Source organism: Cervus elaphus, chromosome 5, assembly GCF_910594005.1.
Source record: "Cervus elaphus chromosome 5, mCerEla1.1, whole genome shotgun sequence".
Classification (NCBI taxonomy): domain Eukaryota; kingdom Metazoa; phylum Chordata; class Mammalia; order Artiodactyla; family Cervidae; genus Cervus; species Cervus elaphus.
Window position 1 is genome coordinate 88,346,999 of NC_057819.1, and position 18,034 is coordinate 88,365,032.

Below are 18,034 nucleotides of genomic sequence, written 5' to 3' on the forward strand. Positions count from 1 at the left end.
TGTGGGGAGGAGGGGAGGACTCCGGTCTGATAAATCTGGGTGGGAGCACCCCCACCCCCCTGCCCCAGGCAGCAGCCAGGGACCGAGGAAAAGGGATGGGTGGGGAAGGTGCCTTGAGCAGAAATGGCTGAGATGCAGGAGGAGGCGGGAAGCGGGGTCACGGGCTGGTGAGCCAGCCGCTCTGCCTCAGTTTCCTCTTCTGTAATCAGGACCCCTGCAGGGGTGAGCGAACCACACGGGGACCAAGCTGAACGGGAGTGTCACTTCTAGGATACTGGGGCCCGGAGGAGGGGCCCTGGGACCTAGAGCTGCAGACTCAGGAGATTAGGGCCCAGGGGGAGTCGGAGACACAGTCTCTCCACCTCCTCTCTTCTGAGACCCGAACCCGTCACTTCACCTCTTGAAGCCTCAGTTTCCTCATCCATCCATATGATGGGCATGTCAGCCTCACAGGTGAGGCTTTACCTGTGATGAGGTCATAAAGTGTAGCCATTTTTTTCAACTGCCAGTGGCTCCAGGAGCCTTGGTCATGGTGGAGATCAGGGGGAAACTTCAGGGCTGAGGACCTGACTTTCGAATACCCGCTCCTTGAGCCCACCCCCAAGATGGGGAACTCACACTTCTAGGGCTGGACTAGGACAAAACTGACCTTCCCTGAGCGGGGATCAGAGGCCTGATGGGATGCCTGGGGAATGCAGGTGCGTGCGTGCGTGCGTGTGTGTGTGTACATACGCATGAGATGTGGAAGAGGAGTGGGGATCCTAGGGAGGGAAATGGAGGGAAAAAGAGAAAACCTGCCATACATTTATCAAAATCATCCCCACAGTTTATATTTCAGGCTGTTTGTGATGTGATTATTGGGGATGGAATCTGGTTACGCCATGGAAACAGCATGCTGGCTGGCCCATCCCTCGGAAATGCCCCTAGGGAAGCTGAAGGTGGGGTGTGGGGTGCTCTGATCTGTGACCAATCAGCTTCCTCTCGTGGTGATTGGCCATGCTGACTCCCCCTCAACCTCAAACACCCTCGTGTGAAACCTCTGAAGACACAACAGCAAGCCCACTGGCCTGGGCGAAGAGACCTGGGTCTTGGGTCTGGCTCTGCCATTCCTGACTGCTGTGTGTGCTGGACTGAGATCGGTCCCCTCTCTGGACCTTAGTCTCCACCTTCCAGATAGGTGTGTTTCCAGGATGAGAGATGCCGGAAGCTCCCATCTATCTTCCCTGACTTTAAGTATCTCCCCCGCTACTGAGTGGCCCCTCTGTGCCACAGTCTAGAGAGGATTTCAGGGTGCAAACCAGCTTCCAGTGCATCCAAGAGGCGCTGATGGAGGGCCAGCTGCATGGAGGCACTGCCGTGGAGGTTCACACACTCTCCTCCCTTTGGCCAGTACTTCAGCAGGGAGGGGACAGATAGCATCTCTTGTCTATCCAGCCTCAAGGCAGTGCTGGGCACTCTATACACATTGGCTCATTGAATCCCCGTGATCTGAGATGCAGGTGGTACTTGCTCTTTTCCCACTTTACAGATAAGAAGCCTGAGGCTTAGGGGACAGAAGTAACTCCCTCCGGGTTGGTGGCAGAGTGGGGGTTCCTTGCTGCCATGCTGTGGACTTCTCACTTGTAGCAGGTGGGCAAAGGTCACCCCATGTGGCTGCTGGAACTCATCGCACCAGATCGCAGAGATTTGGGCACTGGTAGCATCTCTCTGAAGTCCAGGTTAGCCAGTCTCTGGTTGCCTTCACCTCTTCCCCCCTGCACTGAAATTTGCATCCTCTACCTACATCAGCCGGTAACCATATCTTCCTGCCACGTGACTGATATTTGTCACAGTGCTTGGCATGGAGCAGATATTCAAAAACCCACACTGAATCAACCTGTAGCTACTTTTTATTGAGCACTTACTACAAGCCAGGCTCTGCTCCAAGCACACTGCATGCATTAATTATTTATTCATTACTACAACCCTATGAGGAAGGTACTCTTATTATCCCACTTTATAGATGTGGCACCTAAGCCATGGCGTTGTAAAGTCATTTTTCCCGGGATTTCAAAGCCAGGACATGGCAGCTGAATGTTTGAACGAAGGCAGGCAGGCGGGGGACTTCCCAGGTGGTGCTAGTGATAAAGAATTTGTCTGCAATGCAGGAGACACAAGAGACGTGGGTTTGATCCCTGGGTCAGGAAGATCCCCTGTAATAGGGAATGGCAACCCACCCCAGTATTTTTGCCTGGAAAATTCCATGGACAGAAGAGCCTGGAGGGCTTCAGTTCATGGGATCCCAAAGTGCTGGACTGAGCACAAGTAGGCGGGAAGAAATAAACATCACCCCTCTGGTCCCTGTCATCCACTCAGCGCCCAGACGTTTCTTCCTGGTGGTGCCCTGGGAAGAAGCAGTGAGAGGAAGGAAAGGAGCAACCTTTGTGTTCATTCATTCCACACAGTACATGCTGAGCATCTCCTCTGGGTGAGGCGCCAGTCCAGGTGTTGGGAGTACAGCTGTGAACAGACATTGCCCTGTTCTTGGGGGCTTCCATTCCAAGGGGAGTGGGTGAGACATGACAAGCAGAGACATGACTATATAGTATGTCAGAAGGAGGAAAATGGAGCAGGGTCGGGGCAGAGGGAGGGGTGGCCAGGGAGAGCCATTCTGGTAAGATGCACTCGAGCACACACCTGAAAGAGGGAGGGGGTGGTGAGCCATGCTTCTGTGGGGCAAAAGGCCAGGCGGAGGGGTAGCGAGGACCTGAGGCTTGGTGCCAGGCATGGGTATGGACTGCAAAAAGGACAGTGCAGCTGGAGCTGAGTGGGGGAGAGGAAGATACGGTCAGAGAAGCATTGCCGGGAAAAGGGACAATCGAGTGGCCTCGTCCGCCCGGAAGGACTCAAACTTTCACTTTCGTGAGCTCAAGGGTTCCGAGCAGGAGGGTGACTTGATCAGACCTACAGTCTACAGGTCTACAGAATCTCCCAGTAGAAGGGGAAGGAGCTGCTGCCTGCCTGAATGGGAGCCCCCAGGGCCAGCAGGCACCATGCCAGGGCTGGGGAGGAGCTGAGTGAGCTCCAGGCTGGGCAGGGAACCTCCAAGAAGGACCGCAGAGAGTCCCCAGGGCTCACAGGTCCCCAGAGCACTGAATCCTCACCTTCAAAAATACTTCTCAAGGGAGAGAAGGTGGTAGGGCCCTTGGGGATCACCCAGGCCTGCACTTCCAGGAAGGCGGCCACTTGCCACATGTGGCTACTGAGCAGCTGAAACGGGGCCAGTTTGGAATTGCGATGAGCTGCTGACAGTGTAAAAGGCATGGGGGATTTCAAAGATGTAACACAAAGGGGAAAAAAAAAGAATGTAAAAATCTTTGCATATTGAAATGATCACCTTTTGAATATTTTGGTTGAAATACACTGTTAAAATTCATTTCACCTGTTTCTTTTTACTTTTTTATGTGATAACTAGAAAAATTGAAATTATATATGAGGCTCATGGTACATTTCTGTTGAACAGCACTGGCCCAGCATGGCAACCCTGGTCTCATGGGCAGGGAAGCTAAACTCCAAAAGGAGGAAAAGATTTGTTCAAAGGCAAGTAATTGGCTGAGAGAACACCCGAGGCAGAGGAAGAACCTGGTAGGACACTGGGGAGATGAGGGCCCACTGAGTGGATCGGGACATTTGAGGACTCCTAAGGGTTCATGGTGAATTATAAATGGTTATAGAGACCCCGCACTGAATTCTGACTATTTTCTGTTGTTGTTATTCAATAACTAAGTTGTGTCCAACTCTTTGCGACCCCATGGACTGCAGCAGGTCAGGCTCCTCTGTCCTTCACTATCTCCCAGAGTTTGCTCAAATTTATGTCCATTGAGTCAGTGTTGCCATCTAACCATCTCATCCTCTGTCGCCCCCTTCTCCTTTTGCCTTCAATCTTCTCCAGCATCAGCATCTTTTCCAATGAGTTGCCTCTTCGTATCAGCTGTCTAAAGTACTGGAGCTTCAGCTTCAGCATTAGTCCTTCTAATGAATATTCAGGGTTGATTTCTTTTGAGATTGATTGGTTGGCTCTCCTTGCAGTCGAAGGGACTCTCAAGAATCTTTAGCACCACAGTTCAAAAGCATCAATTCTTTGGCGCTCAGCCTTTTTTATGTTCCAACACTCACATCTGTACATGACTACTGGAAAACCATAGCTTTGACTAGATGGACCTTTGTTGGCAGATGACGTCTCTGCTTCCAGGTCCCAATAACCATCCAGGATGGTTTTGCTTTTCTTTCTGTTTGCAGATGAGGAATCTGAGACTGAAAAGCAGGAGGAGTCAGCTCTGGGATCGGGGTCTCCCACAAGCTTTCAGGCTGCAGGAGGAGACAGAGGAAGAATTTCAGGGACCCCTGGGCTCTGTCAGAAACTTCTTACACCCCTAGATCTTATTTCTGGTGATGGCACCAGCTGCCTGCCCTGATGGTATCCAGGCAGCTTTTATGCCCAGCTTGGGGGATGCCGCAGAGGAGATGCAAATATTGAGATGCCGTGGCCTTGAGGACTGGGTACCATCTTGGCATTGTGTGGGCTGGGGCTAGCTGCGTTCCCAGGAAGGCCTCCTCCACTCAGGGGTGCAGAGATCCTGAGAAGGCAGGGCGAGGCTTGAGACTGTTTTCCTAGGAAGGGAAGGAGGCGGGCAGGCAGGGAGAGGGCCGGGCACCTGGCCACTGCTGTTTCTAAAACATTTAAAACAAGCAGCATGTTGCTAGGAGGTATCAAGGGTTAAAAAAAAGACCCCCTAAAAAACCAAACCAAAAACCCAACCGCCAGAAAACAGCTCTCCGGGAACTCTTTGGCACTGTCTGAAACATGCTTTCTGGCAGCGGGGCCTGGCTCCATGCAAGAAAGGAAGGAGACAAACCCACGGACTGTTTCCTGAGCCCTTGGGGAAGGCACATGGCTTCTGTTCTGGGCACGTCCACGCACACTGGTGTCTTAGCCTTGTGGCAGCCCAGTGGAGAGAGGTGATGGTATTATTCCCATTTTGCAGATGGGAAAGCTGAGGCTCAGGGAGACAAAGCGGACAAGGGTTCCTGGGTAACCTGGCCACACAGTAGCAGGGCTGTGATTCCAATCTATGCTTGGTTTGGGGCAATGCGAAAACCCACCCCAGTCTGATGTGACTGACTTCTTCTGAGGCTTTCTTGGATCCAAACACTGAGAATGACCCTTGATGGGTTTGACCCCTCAGCTTCAGGCTGTCAGGGTGAGGGATGAGGAGGGGGGCTGGGCCTCTATTAAAAATCGTGAAGAAGATCCCATCTGTCTCAGTTCTCCCAGTGGGCCACCTTCCCCAAGACTCCGGAACCGACAGTAAACATTCCAGTCATCACCCAAGGGGGTCAGAACGGGCTGTGAACCACAGGGAAGTCCCTTCTGCTCTCTGGACTTTAACTGCTAAAATAATAATAATAAACAAAAAAGCTCCAACTACTGAGCCACATGCTACAGACTACCCATTTGCCATCCAGTGTTGTGCTAAGTCACTTCAGTCATGTCTGACTCTTTGTGATCCCAGGGATTGTGGCCCAGCAGGCTCCTCTGTCTGTGGGATTCTCCAGGCAAGAATACTGAAGCAGATTGCCATTTCCTTCTCCAGGGGATTGTCCCAATCCAGGGATCAACATCTCTCACTTTTCCTGCATTGGCAGGTGGATTCTTTACCACTTACAGTACCTGGGAAGCCCGCCATCCAGTCTTACAGAGGCAGAAACCAAGGAGTAGAAAAGAGAGGCCAGGCTGAAGCTAAGAGGCAGAGCCAGCTCTCAGATCCACCTCCCTGCTTCTCAGAGTGTGCCTTCTGCCATGTGCTGGCTCCTCTGATGATTTCCAGTGGTCATCCCCCATCCCAAGAGCCCTTACTCTCAGCCCCCGGGATCAGCTCCTGGAATACCTTCCTTAGCATTGCTACCATCTGCAAACTGCCCCTAAAAGTCACTGTTGTTTGATTCCTGCTTTGATCAAGCCACTCCCTCACTTCACAATGCTCCACAGCTCCCTAGTGCTCCACGGAACACAGGGTCAAAGTTCTGAGAAATCTTACGAGATCATCCAGGTAACCCTGCACTTGGCCCGCTAGCCTGCTGTTCCCTCACAGGCAGCTGTGGCTCTTCCCGTGCTGGTCAGAGCTGGTAAGCCAGGGACCACTTTTGTCCGATGTTTCTGTCTCCCTCAGGGTCTTGAACACACAGTGGATGCTGACCGATTAGCCTTGAGAGGCAGGATTCCTGAGCTTGTTAAAGCCATCTGCAGTGGCATCTCCTCCATGAAGCCTCCCCTGATTTCTCCAGCAGATTCACGATTTCTCCCTTCACAGGATTCTGTATCCCTTCCAGCACATCCATGGCTGAATTTCATCACGGTTCTGTGCAGAAATGGCTCATCTCCCCGGGACACCACCTTAGAAGTTCCTCGTGGGACAGGCCTTGTATTGTCTTCATTTTCACATTTAACACAGTGCCTGGCATGCGCTGATAATATCGATAACAATAATACTGAGAACTATCATTTTCAGACACTCTGTGCCAAGCACTATTCTAAATATTTGACTTGGACTAATGGCTCAATCATCACAACAGTCCTCTAAGCTGGATGTTTTGATAATCATTTTCAGATGAGGAAACAGGCATAGTGGTTAAGCAACTGGCCCAGAAACCACAAGGGGATGGACAAAGCCAGGCAGTTTGGTGTTAGAACTCAGTACAGGAGAGGGTGGGGGTGGAAAAAGAGAATTTTGAGCGTTGGGAGAAACCAGACAGTTGACTGCTGGCTCCAAGGGTGTCCAGCACAGGCCATGGCACGTGTTAGGTGCTCTGTTAGTAGTAATGACTGTTAAGATAACTAGATAGTCCAATAGCTGCTCAGACCCATGTGCGTGGTCAGCGGGGCTGGGTGGGGAAGGGCTTCCCAGACAGGAGGGCTGCAGCCAAGTGGTGAGCCCAGTCCTTTGTGGCAAGCCAGCCCGGCCCCCACCCCTGCTTCTCATCGGACCACCCCCTCTAGTTCCAGCCCCCTTTCCCCAGCATCAGGCCTCATGCAAGGGGCTCGCGGCTAGCAGTTTTTCTCCCGCAGAGAACAGTCACAGAAAATTGAGATCATTTCTCTGCTGTGTTGGCAGCTGAGAAAATGGCAAATTTTCCTATTTCCTATCCAAGAATCCTTCCTATTGGACAAAGGCCCCACATGCTTCTCTCTTCCCAGGGCAGGCAGGTCAGGGGAGAGTGTGGGTTAGCCCGGGGGCAGTTCGCCATGTTGGCTAAGAGGTGTGGGCTACTGCAGTCTTGCGGCGGCAGGGGGCTGGACGTGGGAGTAGGAGGTGACTGACTGAACCCCGGCAGACATGCAACAGGGTCAGGCGGGGCGGGGGAGGGGGGAGGTCAAAGCAACAGGTAATCTGGAGCCACCCGTGGGACTTCTCAGAGATCCAGGCTGACTGGGTTTGGCTGTAGCCCCATTTTACAGACAGGAGGCCTGAGCCCACGGAATAGGCTGCTAATTTGGCCGGACGCGTCTGGAAGCCAGCCTTGCCAATCGTTGGGCGGTCTCTGCAGCAGCCTGCCCCCTGCACACCGTGGTCCTGCTGACGGGATGGCCACAGGAAGGCAGGAAAGACAGTCACAGCCAGGATGGTGAGGGGCAAGGGGCTATAAAGAGAGCTGAGGAAGGTACCCCTCTGTGGCGCCTGGGGTGGGGTCTCTACCCCCACAGGTCTGGGGCTCTGCAAGCTTGCAGCTCCCAGCAGCTCAGGTCACTCCTGCTCCAAAGCCTGCTATGGCTCCCCATTTCACTCAGCTTACCAGTTCATCTTCTCCCAAGGGCCTCCCCGCTCCCTTAGCCTCCCTGCACCCTCCCCAGCCCACAACGCCTCCCCTGTGCTCAGCCCCTCTGGCCTCCTTGCTGTCTGGAATGGTACTCAGCCCTGCCCTAGGACTGGTCCCAGTGTGATATTCAGGCGTTCGCTTAGTTTGTTCTCTTGCCTCATTCATGTCTGCTTAATGACACTTAATCAAGTGATCATTTGTTTAAATACTGCACAACCTCTTCCCACAGACTCACACACATGCGCACACACACATTGGAATCCCCAATTCCCATACCCTACCTTTTTCTTATTTTCCTTGGTTCTCATTGTCTTCTAACACATCATATAATTTATTTATCGTATGTATTTATTACTTGGGTTTCCCTAGTGGCTCAGCTGGTAAAGAATCTGCCTGCAATGCGGGAGACCTGGGTTCAGTCTCTGGGTTGGCAAGATCCCCTGGAGGAGGGAAAGGCTACCCACTCCAGTATTCTGGCCTGGAGAATTCCATGGACTGTACAGTCGATGGGGTCACAAAGATTCAGACATGACTGAGAGACTTGCACTTTCACATTTATTACTTACTATCTGCCTCTCTTCCACCTGCCTAGGAATAAAGGCTCCAGGAGTACGGGACTCTTTGCCATATTCATGGATTAAGTCCAAGTACCTAGAACAGTAGTCACTAGCTGAATACTTGCTGAGAGACAAGGAAGAGGTCTCTGCCACATGTATTTGAGTGACTGTATGATCACTGACTCATCTGACCAAACGTTAAATGCCTACTTTATTCCTAACAGCTTGATAGCCCCCAGGGGACACAGCAGCAGGCAAGTGGTCCATACCTTCCAGGTCCATTCAAGTTTGCAGCCATCAGGGAGGCCAGGCAATGCAGTTTACAAAGAAGGCAAAATGAAAGGGTGGCAGGGTTGGTGGGTCTGTGTTCAACTCAGAATCTGGTGGGCTTCCAGGAGGAAGTGTGGATACACTTGAGCCTGAAGGCTGAGTAGGAGATGGGGTGGGAGAGTGTTCTGGTCAGAGGGAACAGGATGTACAAAGGCTGTGACGTGAAAAAGAATGTGACTCATTTAAAGGACTGGAGAGCTGAGTTGGGTCAAGTACATGGGCATGTGGCCGTCAGTCCGTCTGGGCTGATTCCCGTATGCATGAAACAGGGGGGTAGGGCAAGAAGACCTCCATATTCAGGGTCAGAAAACCTGATGGCAAGAGTTGGTGTGGCCAGGACTCCGTTGAGCATCAGCTTTGCCCTCTGTAAAATGGGATCATGGTTGTTGTCTTTACCTGGCGGCTGCTAGGAGAATCAAATGAGATCGCGAAGCTAAACTTCAAAGAACTGTTGGGACCCTCAAGCGTCCGGGTGAGTGCCCATGACCGTGTGGGCGTGCGTTTGAGTGCACTGCACTGCCAGCTCCCACCAACACCGTTCTCCTGCCGTGACAAGTCTGCAGCATCATCTGTCCCAAGATGCCAAAAATACACTTGCTTCTGGCCCTGAGCCAGGCTCCTCAACAGCCTTGGAGGCTGGGGGGAAGAAGGGAGGCCTGAAAAGTGGTGTCCTACAACTGCTGGGCCAACGAGGTCATCTTGTTTCTCACCATTGGACCCTCAACGTGCAGGAGGACAAAGGTCATCCTTGAGGGCTGGGGCAGTGCCTCTCCCATCAGACAGGGGCCTCCCTCATCAGATTGGTGCCTTCCTCATCAGACTGGGACCTCTCTGAAGATGAGACTGTCTCCCTTGCCATAGGAGGCACTGCCTGTGAGCAGGAATCATCTCCCCTCTTTCCCCCGAATAGCAGTGAGGTTGTCACTCTGGCTGATTCTGTTTAAGAGCTGACCACCTCCGGGGCAGTGTCCGTGGGAAGGGGGTCAGGCTTAAGGGTGCCCTGGCTGCCTGTTCTCTCCCAGAGTGAGAGGCCCGTCCTATAGGGTCTGATGATGTTCAGACCTGGATCCTTGGATGAGATGCCTCTGAGAACCTGGACCATTTTGAGCATCATCCTCTATCCAGGTGACTCTCCTAGCCCCAAGGATCGTAAATGGCGGGCTCAGGAAACAGACACAAGCTGAGAAATTCCTCCAGCAAGCCACAGCCTGCCCACTTCCCTACAGCTTGTACGGACCAGGATGTCACACAAGAGAAGAGAGTAACCAGTTGTTCACCCTCATGGGCCAAAAAAAGTGTGGGCAAGAATGAAGCAGAAAGGACTCAAGTTTGATAAAAAGCAGAACTTTGCAAAGGCAGATAATTATCTAGATAATTTGGACAAAAAATTTTTTTTCTTCAATTACCTTTTTTTTTTTTTTTTGCACTGAATTATTCATTCTTGCATTCATTCATTTGGGCAACAAGCATTGAATATCCAGGTAATTGCTTCCATTTTCCACTTCATCCTGCTGGGTTGTCTGCCAGCCAGCAGGGCCTGGGGCGGAGGTGTGGGAAGGCGGAGCTGGGGAGGTGGTGGTGGATCAGAAAGGGGTGAACACAGCAGAGGAAAGGAGATAATGACTTCTGGACCCTCAGCCTGCCTCCCACGAGGCCACACCTGTCTTAGGGCATCCTTCCCTACCCTGGCAGCCTCTTGGTCCTCTGGAGATGGATGCAGTAGCTGGCTGAGTGTTGACGCTCCCTGATACACTGCCCCATCCTTGGGGACCTCTGGAGTATGGCATCGCCAGCTGAATTGATGATAAGAAGGCCCACTTTTCATTTAAAAAAACAGAGCAGGAAAGTAGAAAAAAATTTTTTTTCAAAAAAAAAAAAAAAACAACAAACCCACAACTGGTTCATTAATCTCTTATTAAAATTCTGTGCTGAGCACTGGCAAGGAAGAAGTAAAGAAGACCTGGGGAGGGGACAGAGAGGAAGAATCATATCCAGTTGTTAGCATCTGTGGCTGGTCTCCAAGGACGGGAAGACCAGGGAGGTGACCAGAGGCTTTTCTGTGGCACAGCCAGTGAACTGGAAGGGGGCAGGGTGGGCATCACCTGCTCTCACTCGGCAGAGAAAAAAACCAGACTTGGAGTGGGAGTGACTGTCCTGTGGCTACACAGCAGGTGGATGACCAAGTCCGGATTTGAAGCCTTATCTGTTGGATCCTGGGGACTCTGATTCCAGACTGCCTCGAATGTCAGAATCAGAGTCTTTTTTCTCCTCTCCCCAACTGGACTTCAAGTTCATGAAAAGGAGTTGACGACTAGGTTTTGAGACCATCCATGTGCCCTCTGGAGTACTTGGCAAGGTTTATTAACACTACTGGTGATTGATTATCTTGACTGTGTGGGACCCGAGGCTAGCTTGAGGCTGGAAGTGTATCTTTGCATGAAGCCAAAGCCACAGACAGAGGGTATGACAGAGGAGATGGAACTTCTGCCGAGGGGTCAGGAGCAGACTGCCAGTCTCGAAAGCTGGACTCCGGTGCTGGTTCTGCTTCCAGAATGAACTGGCAGGATGACCTTGGCTGGTCCTTCCCCGAGTGTCCATTTCCACCTCCACACGAGGGCTGGACTGCAGTTTCTGTGATCTCTTTTAGTTTCAGGGCTGTGAATGGACATCATTGTGGGCAGGGCAACAGAGAGAGACCCCCTCCCCTGGCCACTCCATCCCTCTGCCCTGGTGCCTCTCTAGGTCTCAGAGTCTGCAGCATCACAAGTACTTACAACTGATCTCAGGCTTGGGGGTCTATCGGTTTCAGACAGGCCCCCACTGAGGACCTAGGAGGTGCCGAGGTCCCGCCCTGGTATTCCAAAGTGGCCTTACCTCCTGCAGCCAAGCACTGAGCTATCTTCAGAATGGATTCCAATAAAGCTCATTTTCTGCCACCAAGTTTATAACACATCCCCACCTACTGGTCTTAAACATTAACTAAGGCTGTGTTGTGTAGGGCTCCATGTGGCCTGGAAGATGGGTGTGTGTGCTGGGGGGTGCAGGGGAGCACCATGTCTCACTTCCAGCAGCGAGGGAGCCTCCCAAGGCCAGCAGTGACCCTGTCCTCCTGCCATGTCCTTCCTGCATCTCCAAAGGGGCCCAGAGCTTGGGTGATCAGTGGGGTGGGGAGAGCACAGGCACAGACCGAGGAGAAGCTGGGCTGGTGACCACAAAGGTGATTGAGATCACGTATTCAGAGCATCATGAGACATTACCTTCACATCTGTGTTATATAATGTCACCCCAGACATGTGTATCCTGTATGTGCCACTTAAGGGGTGTGGCACAGTCCTGCCCCACCCCCTGACTCTCTTCTTGGAGTCTCTGTCTCTTCCCTCTGCCCTCTTATGCTCCACACCCCAGAGCTCCAGGTGCAATTAATACTGTGAGGGCCCCACAATAGAGTTGTCTTCCCACCACTGGAGAGTGGGGCCAAAACAAGACATGGCTCCTGCCCTAAATGCAAGTATGTGGGGATGCGGAGGGGTACACATATAAATATGACCATAAATATGTCCACACATACCCTTCACACACACACTGCTGTCCCTGAGGAGTGCTGGGAAGGTGGCATGAGGGGCCAAAGCAGCACCAGAAAGAGACCAGTTATTTCTGTTGGGGGTTTGATGCTGCTGATGAGAAGCCAAGGAGTAACCTAGGCAGACTCCCTGGAGGAGGTGACATTTCAGTTGGGCTTTGAAGGCAAGGTAAGGCTTTCTGAAGGCAAGGTATTCCAGATAGAGAGGGGCTGGTGGGTGCAAAAGCAGAAAGGCAGTAAGGTGAGAAGAATGATACCTCATAAGATGCATGGAGGATGAAGAGAGGACAGTACCACAGAAGTGAAGATGTAAATTGAGACATGAACAGAAAACGCTTTGTATGTTAAGAAAGCAAAGAGTGTATCCTTGATCATACAGGCAGTGGGGAACCAGTGAGGGCTACTGAGAGGGAAGCTGACATAATCAGTCCTTGAATAGGTTAAACCACCACCATGCCTCACTAAACTCCTATCCAAACTAAAAACGGAGCAGAAGGCCTCCCCAGGGACCAGATGCAGGGAAGTGGCCTTCTCAGATGGCTTCTGGCAGAAGGCTTGACGGTGACAGCAGTGTAGGGACTGCCACCCCTGGGGCTGAGCTGGGCCCTGAAAGGTGGCAGGACGCTGTTCACAGACGTCACTGGCCCGGGAGTCTTGACAGACAGTGAGGAGGGGAGGGATGGGTCAGAGGCCACACTGCTTGGGAAAGATGGGGGACATGAGGGAGGCAGCCCAAGGTCACCCCACCCGATGGTGCCAGAGTCAGAAACCCAGGCTGTTTGGCTCCCAGTCTGGCTGTGTGGTCAGAGCCCTGTGGCCTCAGGAGCCTGCCAGGCATGAAATCTGCCATTGCACCCCCACCTCCACCCCAGCATCTTCAAAGAGCCCCGAACTCAACCAAGAGTGAGTTTGAAATGAGACTAAATCCATGTACCCGTTTCCTGATAGAGGCATGCTTCTGGTGGGCAGGTGTTAGGTATTCCTGAAGGAGGAAGGCCCAGGGGAGATGATATTACGGGGGGAGGAACTTCTTTGGCCTTATCCATCTGGGGGTGGTTCCCAAACTTTGAGTATCTGCTGGTACCCTCCCCTAAGGAAGCGAAGACTGAGGCATGGGATGGGGATTCAGGGAAGAAACTTGGAAAGGGAGACAGAAAACCAGGAGGGGGAAATGCCTGCTCCATGTGGGGACCCTGCTCCATCTCCTCAAATTGCTTCCTTCTAACCACCTGTCTAGGGTTTCCCTGGTGGCAGTGGGAAAGAACCCTCCTGCCAAGGCAGGATGCTAGGGTTTGATCCCTGGGTTAGGAAGATGCCCTGGAGAAGGAATTGGCAACCCACTGCAGTATTCTTTTCTTAGCAAAATGTGTCCACATTGTTTTTCTCTTTTTTAAAATCTATTTTTAGTTGAAGGATAATTACAATATTGTGATAGTTTATGCCATACATCAACACGGATCAACCTCAGGTATACACATGTCCCCTCCCTCTGGAGCCTCGCGCCCCACCTCCCACTCCATCCCACCCCTCTAGGTAGTCACAAAGCCCCAGTTTGAGTTCCCTGAGTGGTATAGCAAGTTTCCACTGGCTACCTATTTTACATATGTTAGTGTATATGTTTCCACTCCAGTATTCTTGCCTGGAGAATCCCAAGGGCAAAGGAGCCTGGCAGGCTACAGTCCATGGGGTTGCGAAGAGTCGGACACGACTTAGTGACTGGTCAACAACAAATCACCTGTCCACCCAGGGCCCTGAGTGTCCCGGGCACTGTGCTAAACCCTGGCAGTGTGGGGGACAAGGCAGAAAAAGCCCACCACCTGCCTCCACTACTCCATAACGAGCTGAGCACAGAGAAGACACCGATATCTAAGGAGAAGCTAAGGTAGATAGATTTACTCCAAGAGAAGCAAAGCCAGGACACCGAGGCCCTACTGGAGCTGGGTTTTAGGAAGCAGGTGAGATTCTGGCAGGTGAGGGAGGCCAAAGAATCTTTAATAGGAGGCTCAGGGGTGAGGAGGGTGCACATGGGAACCTACTGAGAGTGTCTGAGCTGCCTGGAGGTAAGACCCTCGCTGGGCTTTTGGAGGAGAATTCTGGTAGTAAGACACAGAGGGTGGGGGCAGAACCATGCCTAGACCCAGCCTTGAGCTGTGTTTCCTTTCTACTGCAACCCCAAATTCCCTGGGATCAGGTCACAAGCACAACCCCCGTGGTTCCAGTGCTCAGACATCCAGAGGTCTCCTCCCCATCTGCACCCCCCCCCCCAATCTTGCACGCAAAGCCCGAGAGATTTCTGGTTCTCAGCTGCGTTCCCCCAGCCCATTCTTCTGTTAAAGCACCGAGGTTGGCTGTTCTTGGTGAAATGAACGCAAAATAGCCCCCCACCCCGAGCCACCCCCGTCCCCTGAAGCCGGGGAGGATCAATCTACTAGTAGAGGGAAGTCAGACCGTTCCCCACCCACTCCTAGCCTCAGGACCCTAGATTCCCAGAGCCTATTCCTCTTATTCTTTCAGGGTAAGAGAGGCCGCTGGTTAGAGACCTTGACCGCGCTCACGGCCAGTCTGGTCAGGTTCCTAAGAACCGCGTCGACGTCGGCAAAAGCTGAGCGCTGCACACGAATGGTCCTCCGCCCTTGCGGATGGTCCTCCGCCCCCTCTATCCTAGCCCCTCTCCAGGCTGGCCAGGCTCACCCCTCCGCGAGGCGAGGGGCAATCAGGTCCCCCACCCCCTCGCCGGTTGGCTAAGTGTGTCCCAGCTCCGCTCGTCTCCCGTTGGGAGGGGTCGGAGCCTCTCTTTCTTCATTCTTCCTCCCCACCTCCAGCTCTCTCCCTCCCCGCTTGGTCAGCGCCCCTGACCTCCTGGAGCGCCTCCAGCTTGCGTAAGGCCCGCTGCAGCCTCCTTCCGTCGGATCTGAGCTCCCACTCCGGGGGTAGGGGTACTCTTCCGCGACCCTCGGGCCCCCATCCGTATCCCTGCTGTCCCACTGCCAAAGCGCGCCAACCCCGGCTCCTCCCTCTCCCACCCCCTTTACCGCGGAGCCCGAGGCGAGCCTGGGGAGCAGACGCAACAGATTGCAGAACCCGAGCGAGAGCGAGCGAGCACGGAGCCGGCTTCCTCCGCCCGCCGGCCCGGCCTGCGCCCGCGGCCCAGACCCCCGCCCTCCGGCTGGGCTCAGCCGGCCATTTAGATGCAGCTCACAGGACGGCGGGCGGGCGAGTCCCCGCGGCTCCCCGGGCCCCTGTCAGTCCACTCCCCTTCTCCAACACCGCCGCAGGGAGCGAGGCAGTGGGCGGCGCGGCCCCGCACCCGGCTGCGCGCCAGTGGAGGGGTAGACACGATCCCCGTGGACCCCAGCAGCCCCCCGGGGCCCCGCCGGCTGCCAGGTTGGGAGCGACAGGAGGGGTGGCCCGGACGCGATCCGGCGGATCCCTCGGGTCCCTTTAGATTTCCGTGGGTGGACACGCCCCCAAGACTCCCGGGTTTGGACCTTTCTTTCTAATCCGGAGAGGGTTGGAGGGATACACCCCCCACCCTCCCGCCCTTTTCCGGGGCCGGATTCGGCCCCCAGGGCGGGGCTCGCAGCCTCCGCTCCCGCCAAAGGGTTTGCGGGGGCTAGAGGTAACTCGAGCTGCAGCCCGAGATGCTAAGCTGGGAGCCGCGGCTGCGAGTCCAGGGGGTGGGGGTTCGTCTTCTCCAGGCTCCTGTCTGCCGGCTCCAGCGGTCCCCGCCGCATCTTCACTCCCGAGTCCGCGCCGCGACACTTACCGTGGGCGAGCAGCGCCGAGAGGCAGAGCAGGGCGGCGCCGCCGCGGCCCGGCATCCCTGGGGCCATGGCCGGCCGAGGAGGGGGCGGCAGGGGGCAGCGGTCGACGACGACTTGGTCCCAGGCTGGGCTTGGTCACATCCAACTTCAGGTGGCCGTGGGCGTCCGGCTGTTTCTGCTGAGGCTCCCGGGGCCAGGGAGTGCAATTCGGGGGCACTTTGAGGGGAGGGGGCGTCCCAGGCGCCGCCGGCTACACCCTCGGAACTGGTGGGGGCGCCGCTCGGGGCGGGAGGAGCCTCTAACTCCCCCCGTCTGGTGCCCCCTGCAGGATCAGTGCGGCTAGTAGGGGGGGAGTCGCACGTGCGGTCCCCGGGCCGGGTGGCCACTAGCGTCTCGCAGGCTTGCCGAGAGCCCAGTGTCCGTTTCCCCAGCCCCGCGGCCCAGCTCGAATCCGAACTAGCTGGAGGGTGTAGATTTCCAAAGCAAGTCCCAGTTTCCTCGGCTTCGGTAGTAACCCCACATGGATAGCGCGGCTTTCTTCCTCCCGAACAGCCTGCAACAGCAGCAGCAGCTCCAGCATAAAAATCCCAGGTTAGGCGCAAATGAATAATTTCTTTCGCAATGAAAGAGAAAATCCAAGCAACTTTAATCCATCTAGAGAAGGAAAAGTTTCCGTGCAGTGCTGAGACCGGCAGCGCGGGTCGCCACGACCCTAGACAACGCCCGCACCGAGGACCCCGGGGTGGGCGGCCAGCGGCTGGTCCCCTCGCCGAGCTCCCTTGCTTGGCGCTCCCTCCAGTCTCGACCAGGGCCCGGGCTCCACACAGGCAGGCTCAGCGCCGCCTGCCCGGGCAGCGGCACCGCGGCTGGGGCGAGGGTGGGGCAGCCGGAACGAGCTGCCCCATGGAGATGGGGTTTGGAGAAGCTACGGAGCAGGAAGGCGGGCTACAGTGCCCGAGCCCAGCCTTTCCTGCCTCGGGCGCCGACTCCAGCCTCTTGGCCGCGAGCGTAGTGGGATGGAGAGGGGCTCGGCCAACCCGCGGCAACCCCGGGTCGCCTCCCTCTCCTCCCGGGTCTCGCTGTCTCAGCCGAGGGGCGCGCTGCTCCGCCGCGCTCCTCGCCTTCCCCGGGGGAGCCTGCACAAACCTTGAACTTTTCCGGGGTTCAGAGTCTCCGACGCCTCCTTCTCCCCGCCGCCCCCGCCCTGCCCCCGGACGCGCGAGGTCTCGGTGCAGCCGGGCATCCGCTCGCGCTCTCTCTCCCTCTCGCCGAGTCAGTTTGGGTGAGCTGAGCGCCGCGCCAGGCTGGGCTGCGGGCGGCGAGACTCGGGCGCCACGCCAGGGGCCAGGGCATCGGGCGCCGGCGCAGCCCGCGGCCGGGGAGGCGGCAGCTGGTGCCTACCGGGCCAAGCGGAGAGGAGGTGCCGGCAGGAGGGCCGGCTCCCCATGGACGAATGTTGGGGGGGCGGGGGGAGAAGAAAAATCAAGGAGCAAAAAGGAAGAGGAGGTGGGGCGGAGTGGGGGAGCCACAGTTGCACGAAGCAGCCGCCGCCGCCTCCTCGGCGATCGCGCCGGCTGCTCCGCCGTAAATGACTCGAGAGAGACACACACACTAGCGCTCGCCCGCCCTCCTCCCCCGTCCGGGATCGAGCGCCCACCCGGGCGGCGGCAGCGGGCGCCGAGCCGGGCGCGCTCGCTCCGCTCCCCTCCCCTCCCAGATTCCCCGTGGTCACGTGGCCTCGGAGCGCGCGGCCCACGACTCGCGCGCCACGGAGACCCCCCCACCTCCGCCCGAACTCCCCCTCCCTGGTCCACGTGTCCATTCCGCATTCCCAGCCTGGGGGCGCGCGCGGCTCCTTAATGAGACTTGGGCGAGGGCCGACCTCGCGATTCCGCGATCCCCTGTTTTAGGTTTTATTTTTTTCCTCCCCAGTGTAGGCTAGCGCTGGG

At 55.3% G+C, this 18,034-nt stretch overlaps 1 protein-coding gene across 1 annotated transcript in view; it reads right to left on the reverse strand.

The window, feature by feature from the left end:
* TMEM132E (transmembrane protein 132E) overlaps window positions 1-17,779 on the reverse strand; it is a 58,792-nt gene extending 41,013 nt beyond the window's left edge. The window contains exon 1 of the mRNA XM_043903057.1: window positions 16,088-17,779. Coding sequence (XP_043758992.1) covers window positions 16,088-16,154 — 67 coding nt within the window. The 5' untranslated portion in view covers window positions 16,155-17,779. The remainder of the gene's footprint in view (window positions 1-16,087) is intronic.
* Window positions 17,780-18,034: the final 255 nt, after the last annotated feature.